This window comes from Patagioenas fasciata, chromosome 2 (genome assembly GCF_037038585.1).
Source record: "Patagioenas fasciata isolate bPatFas1 chromosome 2, bPatFas1.hap1, whole genome shotgun sequence".
In the NCBI taxonomy this organism is placed as follows: Eukaryota; Metazoa; Chordata; class Aves; order Columbiformes; family Columbidae; genus Patagioenas; species Patagioenas fasciata.
This window is the reverse complement of record NC_092521.1, coordinates 41,854,281-41,870,200: the sequence shown is the minus strand read 5'-3', so window position 1 is coordinate 41,870,200 and position 15,920 is coordinate 41,854,281. Positions and strand designations below refer to the sequence as shown.

Sequence of the window (15,920 nt, the reverse complement as noted above, 5' to 3'; positions counted from 1 at the left end):
TGAGGCTGAAATTTATCCCCTTTCAGAAATCCAATATGAGCCTATGAACCACTGAAAGCCAATCATAAACTTATGGCTTAAGGAGATTTAAGGGGAGCAATGGCCCCATGCTATCTTTCTGCATGGAGTCAGTGTTTTGTTTTCGGTGACCTGGTCCCATGCTATTGATTTGTAGTAAGACTCAGTGTAAGGTATTTGGGATATTTTTAATGCTAAAACGTGCCTTGACTTCTAGTCTTCTCTGTGTTGGATCCTGGCCACTGTTAGTGCAATTTCTATAATAATAATAATAATAATAATAATAATAATAATAATAATAATAATAATAAAAAAACTGGTGTATTTGGAATATTGATTTAGCCCTTCCTTTGCCAAATCCTCAGCAGACATTTCTAGAGTCAGTGTGATACTGCTATGTGTATTTTATGATATTCAGTATCTCTTGAGAAAAATAATTAGGAGAGACAGTTTGAATCCACCAGATGCAATTTCTGCTATGTTCCACCATATTGCAGCCAGTAAGGTCATTTCAAGCTATTTTGCTTGTGAGGTGCTGGTGGAAAACACATCAGAAATCCTGTTTAATAATGAGAACGTATCTTTCACCAGCTCATTTCAGGCTTAGGAAAATTGTCTTCAGATATTTAAAATTTGTTTTAAGTTGTTTTGTCCATGCTCTTGACATTTCTATGGATCTTCTTTTAGCCATACAAATGATTAAGAGCCCTAGAGCTATCGGGAATAATGCTTTAAGCCCTCATTCTGAAGACTATATTTGACGGGGCTTTCAAAGTCCACATCTCCCTCTCTTCCAACATTTAGTCTTTACATAACTGGACACATGAAGGTCCTATTATTTTAAAAACAATTACTTGGAAACACATGTAACCATCAAGTCTTCTTTGTAGATTATACCGTGATCTCTGTAGTATCATTGTATATTGAGAAGGGAAGGAGATCTTGTCCCCCAAGAAAGAAAGAAAGAAAATTATTATCTCTAAGAATGCCCTGACATTATGCTATTTCAAAGGTACCAAGGGCTTCTAAGTGAAAAATTGGAAACCTTGGCTTTTAAGATTCTGAAGGTACATTAAATGTTATGCTGAAGTTGTTTGAATTCTACAGAACTCGAGCCAAAATGGTGCCTGAAAAGTGAAGGTAGATAAAGTCAGATAGGGAAAAAAAAAAAAAAAAAGTGCATTTTTAAAGTGAAGGTAAATCTCCCTTGGAAGAATGTTTTCTCCCTTGTTAAAACTTTTTAATCCTCAGGTGCCTGTTTTTAACACAAGTATAGGATTCACTCAGTGAATGTACTGTGTACATTTTTTTTTCACTTGATGAATATTTTTCCAAAGTGTTACCAATAAAAGTATTCAGTTGATCTTGTTAGCAGCAGTGGAACGAAAAACTGTGTTACTGCTTCCTCTGAACAAGTGGAATATACCAAGAGAAGCTTTGTCCAGAAGTTGGATGAGCAAAAAAACAAAAAAGCTCAGCAGCTCAAAAATAAAAGCTCAACAGAAACATAAAGGTAAAATCACAGAAATGTGGATTGACACAAAGGTGTTTCCTCAAAACTTATGTTTTTACAGGATTTTTAGTGTCTCTAGCAGTCTATATCTTTTTCTTCTGTTGAGTAGCAGGGAGAAGTGCTACTGCTTCTGCCGTTGACTTTATGGAAGATTTCCATATGTGCAGTGCGTTGGATGGCGCAGTGCAGGTGGAGCCCTCTCCTGTAGATGGTGCCCTTTCTTTAGCTTAACATTATGGTACCATGATGTTGATTCTCCTCAAGAGCTAATGGCAGGGCTTTTGTTCTGCTTGGAATTGCTGCAGTCTCCAACTAGTCCCTTGATTTCTATAAGCTACTTGCAGCAGCCTCAAGACATCCAAAGCACTTTTTGCCTAAATGTACAAATCATGGAAATGAGCCCAGAGTCAGTGGGTATGTTTATGCTGCACTTACTTCACCAGAATATAAAGATACCAAATTGCCTAACAGACAAGGAGTCTAGCTGTGAAAGTACAGAAATCTAAGTTTAGCTTCCTAGCAGGCAAAATGATCTCATGCTGTCTTGCCAAGCCTGGCAGCACACAGATTGCATGACATATATGAGTACCTGATGGTTCTCACTGCCTGTGAAAGACTGGACTTGATTAGTGGCTAATAAAGACTCCCGAATTGTAAGTTATAATATTAGGAAAATGTGAGGGAGGAGATCACCCAGGATACTCAGTCAGCTAGTAACTGGCCTTAGCTAGAATATTCTGGCAGCCTGACTTCAATTCAAGCATCTTAAACAGTCAGTTACTTCTACAGATTGATGAGAAAGAAACAAAACTTTTAGTTGTTGTCCCACAAAAGCGTTTCATCATTAGCTGACTGTAAAGAAAGAGAAGGCCTGATTGTGGTCTCTTGAAAGACAGAAGTCCAGCTTTCATTATTCTTTTGGTCTCTGCATGTTAAGTTGACTTTCTTTATCTGTAGTAGATTTTATTCCTAGTTTCCAAAAGAATTCTTGGGATACTAACAACAAAATTTGGGTAAAATACTTAATTTGGGTTTGGGGGAGAGGAAACTGTTCTTGATGTTAGCTTGAGATAAAATTACAACCATCATTCAGCTGTAGATCTGATTAAAGCAAAGACCAGGATAGTCATTCAGTGGAAGCAACTTAACAGTATGTCGAACAGATTTGGTAAGGTGGATATGACCTTGAGTGCAGCAAGAGATAAATCATTAGGCAGGTGTCTGATACAGACCCTAAGAATCTGCTAAAGATACGTACAATGACCCAGCATTTTGTCAGTTGACTTTGGTCCCCTACACAGAATCCAAACCACCACTGGAAAAAATTTAGGGGGAGGTAAAATGAGTAAGGTTGAAACTAGCATTTCATATATGTAATGTTTCTAGACTTCCAGGGCAATAGTAAGTTGTTGTGGAGAGCCAAATTCAAGAAACAGGTGTAAGTTGTCTCACCAGAAGTGTCTACAGAAAGCAGCTGAAAGGAATGATGGGAGAAATTATTCCTGTATCTGCTAGCATGTTCTCTAAGCATTATATAACTCTTGGAGAAGTAATATCAGGCATAAATCTGACTTACATTTCAACAAGAAAGAGTTCATGTCATCTCTTATGCTGTATGACCCCACCCCAGTATGTAGTGGGAGAAAGTTAAGCTGAAAGTTGGCAGACAAGCTGATGAAGCCATCAATATTGCCGTGAATATCCCCAGTCATGAAAGCAGGCGGTGGCAAACACTGGAAACATGAATGACTAGAGACTCATCCTCAGACACTGTCACTCCCATGTTTGTGGGCAGCCAACAGTCTAAGCCTAAAACAGTCTAAAAGTCTAAAACTACAGAAGTGGAATATTTCAGTAAAGTGCCATTTCTATCTAAGCACAATCAGATCTAGTGACACCTAAGAAATATGAAAAAAGCCCTTTTTCAGACCTCAAGCAACTTGTTTCAATTGCACAGAAAGCCTTTGACTAGGGTTTAGGACAGTGTGCTGGATTGATTGAAAATGAGTTAATTTTCCTTCACTATTATAAATCTTTCTTTTTTTGTAGCTAGCACAATCATAGTTTGAATTTAGTTTGTGAGCAAGAAGATAAAAGCCCAGGACAGAGTTAATGTTTTTAATTGCTGTAGTCAAGAACTTTCTGAGCACTCTGCCCACAGATGTGAGGCAGCTGGGAAGGGGGGCATAGATGGGGCAGACCTTGACTGACACGCAGACTTATCAGTAAGAATATTCCATCCCATTAGCATCATGCTTCATATTTAAGGAGGGTCGACATCTTCCAGTTTTCTCTTTGTTGGAGCCAGGACGGAGACCTGTTCAGGGGAGTTTTGTTAGGGACTTTCTTTAGTTTGGCCTTTTGCCGTTTTGCAGAGGCCTCTGAGCTTTTCTGCCTTTTTCTCTTCCTGGGATCGATTGTTTGGGACCAGGTGCTGCTTCCCGGGACTGGCTGCTTGGTGTGGACAGTTTGTGAGGAATTGCATTGACTATCTTTTATTTTATATTCTATTTCTATTAAATATATATTATTAGTAATAGTGGTATAAAAATAGGTTTCCTTAAAAAATGCTTTGTAGCCTCAGATCCCAGGCAGTGTTGTCATGCCCAGATGATCAACTACATTTGATATTCCTACTTTTACATTAATTTATTCCTTGAAATTATGAGATGAGTACAAGTTTAGAAAGGAGGATGAAGCAGAGATAGAAGCTTTGGCAGGGGTTTGATTTCTGAAATCAGACTGAATGTCAAAGAGCACTTTCTCTGATCAGTTCTTTCATTTGTAAGTTTTCCAGCCGACCTGAGATGTACTCATTCTATGTAGGATTTATGGACTGATGTGATTAGAAAAAAGAAAAAAAAAATAGTTTATGGACCTGAATGTGCCTTTTACTTTCTCGAGTACAAAACAGGACTAAGATAAAATTAGTGTGAGAATGAGACTCATATTTTTTTCAGTTACACCCCAGCCAAGGATTTTATTATGGGAATGGGAGAAAATTACAAACTAGTAAATCATATATGCCACTTAGACATTGAATTGCTTTCCTCAGAGTTAAATCAAATGGGAGAACCATAATGCAAAGGCAGAGGTGTCAGCAGGATACAATTAAGTTGTGAATTGCCAAGCAGAGATGTAATATGGAAAACCTTTAGCTGTTGTGAGCAATTCTATTTGGATTACTCACAAATAAAACATTTCAGTCAGATTTCTCACAAATACCATTGAAGAGAACTTCATTGGCTCTCCTGTAACTATTTGAGCTCGTGTTCCTAAAGTAATATTACATTTGTGAGTGTATCCATTTCTATATACATTCTCTTTTCTCTCATACATGTTTAATTTCACTTGTGAAAGTCATGTTCATGTTGTTTTTATCTTGTCTTTAATGAGCTGTAGCTCATAGCAGTGTATTATGTATCATATTTGAAGTACCAGTACAGCTATGCCACACTCTATAAAAAGCAAGAAGATTTCCTATACATGGAGAAATTAATCATTTCCAGGTAAAGAAGTTAAAATTACAAACCAATCAAGGCAATTCTGTTCTTTGTTTTCAGATAGAAAGTGCATTGTCTTAAGGACACCAAATTCATCTATGATTACAAAGTTGTCACTCCTTTATATAAACACTATAATTAATAAATGCAAACAGTTAATAGAAGAGGTTAAATTGTCTTTTTCACTCAAAACAGATTCTAATTAGTTCCTGACAGAAAGTTGTCCTGGCACAATGTATTATTGGCCAGTCTCACTATCGAGACTATTATCGATGGGCTGGAAGTAGGCAGGTACACTCCCCATCTGCTATGCAGAGTTTTTCGGGTGTCCATTTCAGAGACAAGCAAAAGCATCATTTGTCTGACAGAATATGATCTTTTTCCATGCAAAGGCCGTATTTCTTTCCTCATCAGGACAGAATGTTAGAGACCAAATCATATACTGCAGAAAAGATGTGAAGCTTAGAAAAGGAAGAAACAGGAATATGCTTTCATGTTTCCAAAGGGCATTTTACAGAATTCCTGATTCCCTGGACTTTTAACAGTATATAATGGATGAATATACAGTTTCTTGAGTATATATTCACTGAGAATGGCTAGATAATCTCAATTTGTAATATCAAGACCCCAAATACGAGACTCTGTTATACAAGACTGTCAAATACACCAGAAAACTGCTGCAGCACCCAAAGACAGTGCGGAGGCTGTAGCTGAGCAGGCAGGTGCTTGTTCTTCATGAATGGTGGCTACACAGATCACAGACTGGCCTTCTCTGTTCATTTCTCAGTGGTGAATAAGCCTTCCCCACTGCAGAAGCTAAACCACCTGCATCATTACTAGTTACTTGGTTTCCATTAGATCTATTGGACAATCCTTTTTCCCAGTGGTATGTTATTGCCTTTAAAGTTTTGTTTTGATAGTAATAGAAATTCATTTCTTCTTTTGGAATATGGATAAAGGGATTTATACAAACACATACTCAGCAAATTCATTGATCTGTTCTAATTAATGAGTTATCCATGCCGGGCTACAATAATTCACTTTATCTCTAACCGTTCCCAGCAAATCATTTATATAGTGACATTTCTTTATTAGAAAACTGCCATTTGCATCACTTTTACATTATTGTTCTCATTATTCATTATACTTTTAATAATTCTTTACTGCTTCATCTCATCAATAAAGAAAAATGGATGATGCCTATGAAGCGTTTGGGCTTATTTTAGTTCTGCATCCCTAACACCATTGCCAATAGCATGAGAGTAGATACATAATACTGTAACTGGCAGGTATTTCCTTTTGTACAATCAATCCCTTGTGTCCTTTTCTCTCCTGTATACCAATATTTCTGAGTTTGCTCTGTAAAATCAAAGGATATTTCCCTAATAATGATTATTTAAATAACAGAATCACCTTGCCATTGTACTTGCTTCTTTCTGTCCCAGACAATGGCTGAATTAATTATCATTATAACATCAGAAATTCCTGTGAATTTTAACATTTAAATTGGAACATTCTGTGTGCATTATTGCGTGATTTTACACCTCCTAATGCAAAACCGATGATATCTCTAGAAACCTCTGGGGGAGTATGTGAGATCATCAGATTTAGATTTGCAAAGAAGATATATGGATTTCTCCCTCACATTATTATTTCCTGTGCTGATAATGCTGTTTTTGAGCTCTTGTTCAGAGTGGCTCATTTGTATCAAAAGATTCTCTTATCCTTTATCCTACTCATCTACCTTTCCAAAATTTTCATTTCAGAAGGGAAATTACTGTGTTTTTTCTTAAAACATTCCTACAGGAAAATGAGAACTTATGTGTTCAAGTGTTACAATTGTCTCCGAAGACAATGGCCACTGGAAGGCAGTCCAGTGTGAAAAGCAAATATACATGTCAGAAATTAAAATAACAATTTAAACCATGTCTCTTTCCTGTCTTCATTGCTGATAGTTTTTTTCCCTCTGTGATTCCAGACGTAACGCTGAGGTTTTGGCATCCAAGCATCTGTGGGGGAAGAAAAAGGATGAAGTTTTTTTTTTAAAAAAAAAAAATATCCCTGGAATCCTAAGTTTGTTCTATCTTTCTGCTGGTTGTTTGCTATTTTTATTTTTAAGACAAAGGGGGTTTAAAATAATGGATTCATGGGAGCTCATCACATAATTAGCACCCTGCCAGTGACTGAGGGAGAAACACTGGCGAACACAATCCCTCCTGAAAAGCAATGAATCTCTCTATACTGTGTACTGAGCAAAAAAAAAAAAAAGTGTGTTAAGCTGATGGATTGCTGAAATAGAATTTTTTTTCCCTTCAGAATCAGGTATTTTTCCATAGCCTACGTTTTTCTGCTTTAAAATAAACTTTTTTCTTTACCCAAAAGTGAATAGCAAGATGTATTTGGACTGAAACTCACTACTCTGTATTTTTAAAATTTGCATAAAATTCGTAATATTTAAGTAATATATTCTTGACGGCGAGGTTTAGTGAAAGATATTGAATAGGGAAGAAAAATACTGTATATGCATCCAGAACCAACGCTTGTTGAAATGATTAAACAGCTTATAGAAGCAGACAAAAGAAATGTTTTCTTTATTTCAGTTTGATTTACTTTAATAACTAGTTCAAAGTTAAGGAACTGTTTAGAAATTGAGTAAGCTGAATTCTCAGTCTGGGATGCTGAGACTTATGAATTCATTCATTAACTGTATATAAAATTTGCTTTGGTAATAAACCAGTTTTAAGTATAAAATGTTTGATACATTTTTCCTCTGTATACAACATATTTATTGCAATTTTATTCAAATAATAAATACAGTTAAAATGATGGGGTTTTGCATTTCATTTGAATTCCCATTTCCATCCAAAGCAGCTGGATACAAGTCATAAGTAAATCAAAATTAATCATCTAGTAAAGAAGAATTATCATTCATTTCTAACAGAATGTTATGTAACTGTTATGAATTTCAATAACTATGCTGAACTATACTACAGCTTATATGGGAACGTAAGGTATTTTTCTGGTAGTGCATGGAAATAACAGATTAGTTTAAAAATTAGATTCAGTTGCAGAGCAACTTCTTTGTTTAAGTTTACCTACCAAGAACAAACAAACTTGAGGAAAACAGAATAATACACATTCGAAATGAGCATAGAAAGGGTTTGTTGTTGTGGGATTTTTTTACTGATTTTGTATTTTAATGTGAATAGGAATTATTTTTACAAAACTAATATTTTAAAATCTCATGGAGGTAATTTTATATTGAACTCTTTTTGTGAAAAATATCTGACAGGTTTTCCAGAAATACTATAGTTCAAGGCCTCATAAATAGGCAATTCTGTGATATATGGGAGACAGAATGGCTATACGAACATTAAGTCATGACTCCCTGCTTTAGGAGCATCTGTACTCAGAATTTTAATTCAGTAGAAAATTCCAACATTTCTAAAATTTATTTTATTTCTAAGTGGAAGAAAATACAGTTTTTATATTTTCTACTTCTTAAAATTATTTTTTAAAGTGGTGGAAATATCAAATTAGGCAACATTTTTCCCTCAGCAAGAGTTTAAACTTTGGTGTAACAAGAGTAGCATTAAGTTTCTTAAAATGTATATTTATACTTGAATTATTATTGATTTAGTTTATATGTATTTGATGCTGACATTTTAATTCAGAAGACTTGATTGCTTTATATTAGGCTTCTTTAATGACTTATTAAAATTAGAAAACTCATATTCTTTCTTTAAAACTATAAGCACCGTAGATACTGGTAAATCACACAGAGACACCTATTCTTGACTTGCTCAAAGTTGTGAGTCAATAAATTTTTTTCAAATATTAAATTGCTAGAGAAGTGTTTTGGAGTGTAGTTTGCTGGCTTCTCTTGTTTGTGTGCATCCAGTGTTGTAAGGACAATGATGTCTCAGCAGTACAAGTCCATTTCTCAGTACTGGCTGAGCTAAAGTAGAAGGAGGAGGTTTAATTATGTGAGTGGTGAAGAGTTCATTTAAAGCAGCAAGGATCTCACCAGTTTCAACCAAGGGCTGATATACTAATTAAGCCTTAACAGCATCTCCTGTTTCCTTCCAGGTCTTACTGCTGCAGCATCTCTCGTATCCCTGGCTTGGGCTTTGGCCTCCTACCAAAAGGCCCTTCGTGACTCCCGTGATGACAAGAAACCCATCAGTTACATGGCTGTTATAATCCAGTTTTGCTGGCATTTCTTCACAATTGCAGCACGGGTCATTACTTTTGCTTTGTTTGCCTCGGTTTTCCAGCTGTACTTTGGGATCTTCATCGTGCTGCACTGGTGCATCATGACCTTCTGGATCGTCCACTGCGAGACAGAGTTTTGCATCACTAAATGGGAGGAGATAGTTTTCGACATGGTTGTTGGCATAATCTATATCTTCAGCTGGTTCAATGTCAAGGAAGGAAGGACACGCTGTAGGCTTTTCATTTACTATTTTGTGATCCTTTTAGAAAACACCGCCTTGAGTGCTCTCTGGTATCTGTACAAGGCCCCACCGATCTCTGATGCATTTGCCATACCAGCACTGTGTGTAGTGTTCAGCAGCTTTTTAACAGGCATTGTTTTTATGCTCATGTACTATGCCTTCTTTCACCCCAATGGACCAAGGTTTGGGCAGTCACCAAGCTGTGCTTGTGAGGACCCTGCCACTGCCTTCACCCTACCCCCAGAAGGGGCCACAAACACTCTACGGTCCATCTCCAACAACCGGAGTGTCACGAGTGAGCGGGATCAAAAATTTGCGGAGAGAGACGGATGTGTGCCTGTGTTTCAGGTGAGACCCACCGCACCATCCACACCTTCATCCCGGCCACCAAGGATTGAGGAGTCTGTCATTAAAATCGATCTGTTCAGGAACAGGTACCCAGCATGGGAGAGACACGTATTGGACAGGAGCCTGAGGAAGGCGATCTTAGCTTTTGAATGTTCCCCTGCTCCTCCACGGCTACAGTATAAGGATGATGCTCTTATCCAGGAGCGCCTGGAATATGAAACCACATTGTAAACAAAACAGAAACACAGCTTGAAGCAGCTCTGATTTTACAGTCCAAATTAAGGGTTGACAGTGGGGCTATAGGAGTAACTGAACAGCGTACTACAAGTAGAGCAGCAAGCTGTAGTGTTCTTAGTCTGGTTATCATCATGATTATCATTTGATCCACTGTGTGCAGTCTGTCTGCAGGACACTGATACAGCAGCATCATCTGAAAGCCTCAAAAAAACCCAAACCCTGAACCACACAAACAGATCAGTTACTTCAGCTGGGGAAACTCACCCACGACTCCTTGCTGCTATGAAACTCTGACTGCACAGTACTTAAAATCAAACTAGTAGGAAGGCTCTGACCAGAGCTTTCAGCTTTAGCCAGTAGTACATTTTAATTTAGAAACGAATGATTGACATTTGCATAACCAATGGCAAAAACAAACAAACAAACAAACAAAAGAAACCTTTTTGAAAGTAACAAAACTGTAGCATTCAATGTTGCTGTTGTGAAAACTGTTTTCTGGGGAAAAAATAGGAGCATAGTAGTCTTCAACACTCCCATAAATCAACCATCCAGGTTAGAAGAGGTTTGCAAAATAGTTCTTAATTAAAAAGATACATTGTCATGTTTGTAAGGCCGTCAATGGAAAATCAACTAAATTCTGTTTCATTAGGTCATAAACATTAATACTATCAGAACTGATATTTGAATTTCAAAATCTTTTTAAATGCAATTTAAGTTATTTATGTTACTTTCAACAGAAATCCTATGCAGCTCACTTCTGGTTTTCAGAAGAAATAGAGAGCTCTAGCACGTAGTGATGTAAATTAAATGATAATCATGATTCAGTGTTCAATTTCCAAAAAAAAAAATAAAAAAATTAGAATATATATATATAAATGTAAAGGAAAGGGAAGTATAGTATAGTATAGTTTTTGTATTCTAAACTTTTTGGAGGACCCCATTCAGATATTTCAGAAGAAACTAGGAGGAGATGAACACACTATAACTTCTCTGTTTCAGGACTGAGAATGCATGATTCAGTGTGTGAATGTATGCAGGGGTGACAAGAGACTGTGACATGCCATACCCTTCTAGTGCCAAACATTGTATATCTGCAAGGTTGATATTGCCTGAGGGACAGATAACGAGTGGCACGAGCCCAACAGAACAAGAAGCAGGAAAGACCAATCAAGTTCTCAACATGCAGAGACAGCTCTGATTTTTCCCACTCAAGGTGAAAGTGATGTCTTTTAAAGGCTTTCAACCACCTCTTAGTAAGTATATTCACTGAAGTATGATATAAGCAAGTTTCGTGGAAGACTCCCTTCTGCCTATTCAAGACTTGTATCCAGATATGTCTAAAAATTACGTTGAATCTCTTGTAATAGAGTGCTTGTGCTGCAAGCTTTTAGGTTTTAAATACCTCCCTAAATCTAGTCAATGGTATCCTTCTTTATGTTAAAAGTATCCCCTGATGGTGCTTTCAGATGCATTAAAGGTGCAAGTCAAAATTTGATAGTATTTTTTTTAAAGCTGGTGCAGAGTGAAAAACTCATGAATTATTTCAATATTTTTGTAAAGTAAAAATATGGTATAAAAAGGTTACTTTTTATAAACCTCAAATCTTTTAATACATTTCATTCTCTTTATAGCTTAGATTTTAAGAATTGGTCCATGAATTTTATCAGCTGGCTTTTGCAGGTTGATATAAACCTGGTTTTCACACGTTATGGATTTGTTTTGCAGTGTAATGCCATATGAAAGCCTACATGGGTACTTTTAGAATTCTCCATAAACCGTGGATGCTGCTTCGAATGTAAGTGGCTTGTAAAGACACCAAGCAATTCCATAAAAAAACAATTTGCGATAACTATTTCCATCCATTTTAGGAGAGGGAAGCAGAACTGAAGAGTTTCTGTTGTAAATGGCATTGTCAGGATGGAGAAGACCTGATGATTGGTATTGTAATTTTCACTGTCAAGTATACCCAGTGTAGTAACTGCTGTATATGCTGCTGGATAAATTTCAGTCTTTCCTGTTATTAATATTTGTACTATGAAATGGCCAAGGTTGCACAGCCTATGCTTATTTGTATGCATTCAATTAGCCATTTTTAATGTTGACTTTTTTTATTAATGCAATGTTCGATACCCGTTGTTCTTTGCTGGGGCAAGTTCCTCAAAAGAAAACATCTGTGGAAGTGCAGGAATCTGCAAGTCAGAGGGAACTTTACACAGATCAGAAAACACCCATGCTTCAAGGGTTTCTTAGGTATTTTCAAAGTAAGCAGTGGACAACTGCCTCTATTATAATTTTTTTAATAAAGTAATTCTTTGATAGTCCAAACCTGAAGCTTTGTACAAAGTGATTGCCCTTTCCTCCATGGAGATATAGCTGATTACTCAGAGTTTTACTCAGTTTTACTCATGTTTTATCAGAAGATATACCACCGCAAGAATTGCTAAAAAAAGATTTTGGGAGCAAGTCCTTTGTCCTGTCAAATTCAGTAGAGCCTTCACTCCAGAATCAAATGCTTTACTACACAAGGGAATTGCTGGTTTTCTTTACAAACAAGGCAAACAGTAAGCTTTGTAATCCAAGATGTGAGGGTTTCTTTTGGAAGCAGTTCGATGTGTTTGCTGCTGCTTTAACTCAAAAATTTGAGCATGAGGGAGGCACAGCAGGCAGCTCTCTCAAGCCCTTTGGTCAGGGCTTAAGGAACTGAAGAAACCTTGTGTCATACAGAATTTAAAGGGCTACAGTCTGCACCAGTGCTTGCATTGCAAGGTTTCCAAAGAAGGTTTGGGGTGAGATCTTTTTTTGTTCTTGTTTGCTTTTGGAAGGAAGAACACAGAGGCGTTATTTATCCCTGTGATTTTTAATATACAGCATTTACTTTCTTTATTCTCTTTACTCTCCCAGCATTCTTTTTTAATAATGTTTCTGAATTTCTCTTAAGCAAACTACTGCAGTAGAGGCAGTACATACACACAGCTTGTCTTCAGAATCCAATCCAGCTGTTTGAGGAAGGGGGAGAAGTCATATTGAGTCAAAATTTGCTCTCCAAAATCTTGCTCTGTTACATTACATACAGTGATGCTTGCATTGAGAACTGGATGGCCATTGCAATCTTAACATTCAGATGACTACATGGACAGTTTCTTAATTTGCTTTGCTGTCAACCATCACATTAAAAGGTCTAAGAATTTTTTCTAGAAATTGTCAAGGTTAAACAGTCCATGTCAAAATTCCACGATGGCCTTATTAACAGTTAATAATAAAAATGCACTGTTCTTTTTACCACAAACAGTTTTAAAGTCAATAAAGTTCAATTAAGACAGCAGCAATAGCAAAAAAAATAAAAATATAATTGCAAAAAATTCACTTTCATTTTTGAAATAATGACGAATTCAGGTCTTTTAAATTCCTTTTCAGAATACAGGAAAATAAAAAAGTTCATCATTACATTCTAGTAAAGAAAAACAAACACATCTCTTTGTTAGGAGTAAGAATTGTGTCGGCATTGTTCTAATGAACAAAACAAACTTGCCAGCAGATTTAGTGGTACTTTATCTGGTTAAAGATTTCGCCCTAAAATTTTGAGAGTTGCAGATTTGTATGTTACAGAAAAGACAACTTAAGTAGTATTCACTACTTTAATTAGATAAAGAAGAGATAACGCGTACCCATGTTCATTCAGAAAACATATAAGAAAATGTAAGATAAACACTTGTCTTATTTTAGAAGAAAAGTTATTTGTTCTATAATAGGATAATCTTTTTTTTAAAAAAAAAAAAAAACGGAATTATTTGGAATTACGTGCAATACTTTTTTTTTTTTCCCCTGCAGGTTTAATGATGAAAAAACTCATTTCCACTTTTGTTTAAATATGCTTCTTGTGCTAGAACAATGTGTCTGTGCTTGGGTTATACGGGTTTGACGGCATATAAACACTATTTGCATTGGCAAATCAAGGAATTTCCTATTAATTAATTTCTGTAACACTGGAGAAGATTTTCCTTACAGAACTAAATGCTAGGCCTCAGCTGCCTGATTTTGTAAACTTTTAAGCAGAGGAAGTAAATTGATGTTTTAATTGGATCTGCAATTTTTAACATGTGGTGAATAGCTATTAAACCCAAATTTGTTTAAAACATATAACAGTCTGGTTAATATATCATTGTCGCCCCAAAAGAGCAACTCATGAGTGGTACTAAAAATACAAGTACTGCTTTATTTGGAAAAAGACTCCTAATCACACAATATATTCATTTACTCTTGATTGGTCAGCAAATATTCACAACTAGCCTGTTGGTTTTTTTGAACCGAAATTACACAATTTTGAGGTGTTTGTTATTTGATCATAAAACTCCTTGAGAGCCTTAAAAGTGGTGCTGTATGGAGTTTTAGTTGTCTCTGCCAGTGATTCAGCTCCCAAAGCCACTGCCCTTTCTCTGCTCTGTCCCCAAAGTCGTACAGTCTGAAGTGACTGAGATGCTGTGATTTACTCTGCACGCCCTGCACTACCTGCACAACGCCAAGGAAAAGACTTCAGCAGATTGCTGGGGTCCTACTGCTGCCTCTCTTGTTCCTGTGCAGGGTGGGAAGCAGAGTAAATTGCATTTGTGCATTCATCTAAACAAGTTTCTTTAGGTTACATCCCTGCAAGGGGTGTGTGATGAAAATAATCTCAACACGTGTCCATGAATTTACAAACCCATCACTATAATTACTAATTCTGTAGTATAGCAATGTAGAATGTGGGAAGAATTGTCTAAATACACAATAAGCCATTTAATTTTGCTAATTGTAGCAATTAAACTAGCTTGCATGAAGCCCGTGCTCTCAGCAGAAAGCCAAATGGAGTAAGTGGCAAACAGCCATTTATGTACCAGAGACATTACATTATGAAACCATCCCTTGATTGTTTATAGAACTATGTCTTTTCATTACGGGATTTAATTCATTCTTCTTTATTCTGATAAAACAGATGAAGTGCAAATGAGAACAGATTCTTCAAAATCTGGGAATTAAAAAAAAAGAAAAAAAATCAACAAACTGGAATTCACAGATAGTGGTTTTTTGAAATAAATTCCATCATAACTTTCACTTGGCTGCAAATTACTGAGTGATCTGCTTCTGAGATGATTTCTCACATCTGGTACGAGCAGATTTCATATACAGAAGAGACAGGTATGACCTTGTAAAACTTTGCTCATGTAGGTTAGGGGGAAAGTGCCGCTGGTCTGCAGTTGGCTTGCAAAGGTTTTTCAACATCTGAGGGGTCCCCGGGAAGTATTTGTTTTATCATAGTGAACTCAGTGCAGGTGTTTGGTGGGATTTCTTCTCTTACACTGAGAAAATCAGGCATTGGACTTTGAGAGAATACTTGTGTTTGGTGGGATTTCTTCTCTTACACTGAGAAAATCAGGCATTGGACTTTGAGAGAATACTTGCATGAATACAGACCACAGCAGTGAAATTCTTCACTTCCTAGTTCCTAACTGAAGTGAGCTGGAGATCTGTTTCATACCAAAAAGCCTGGATGTCACTTGGTTCAATCAGAAATGCATACTCTAAACTTAGTGCCAACTCAGCATGAATCAAAACATTTTTCCTTCTTTCCTTTTTAGTTCAAACATATAACCATATTGATCAAGTTGCCATTTTGTGATCCTTTTGAGAAGGCAGAAAAACGTCTATGAAACCAGTCATTTCCAGTGATTCTTACAAAACCCAATTGTTGCCCAGTGCATTCATTAAAAGGAACTTTTTCTAAACACATAAGCTTGGCTCCTGTGCTGAGGTTTGGTTCTGAATGCTTAGCATCCAATTCTTATGCAGAGGATCTTATATACTCATTAA

The 15,920-nt window shown here is 36.5% G+C and overlaps 1 protein-coding gene across 1 annotated transcript in view; it reads left to right on the top strand.

Annotated features, from left to right (window-relative positions):
* The window catches only part of XKR4 (XK related 4), a 236,191-nt gene extending 221,975 nt beyond the window's left edge, over positions 1-14,216 (top strand). The window contains exon 3 of the mRNA XM_065832519.2: positions 9,124-14,216. Coding sequence (XP_065688591.1) covers positions 9,124-10,070 — 947 coding nt within the window. The 3' untranslated portion in view covers positions 10,071-14,216. The remainder of the gene's footprint in view (positions 1-9,123) is intronic.
* The last annotated feature ends 1,704 nt before the right edge of the window (positions 14,217-15,920 follow it).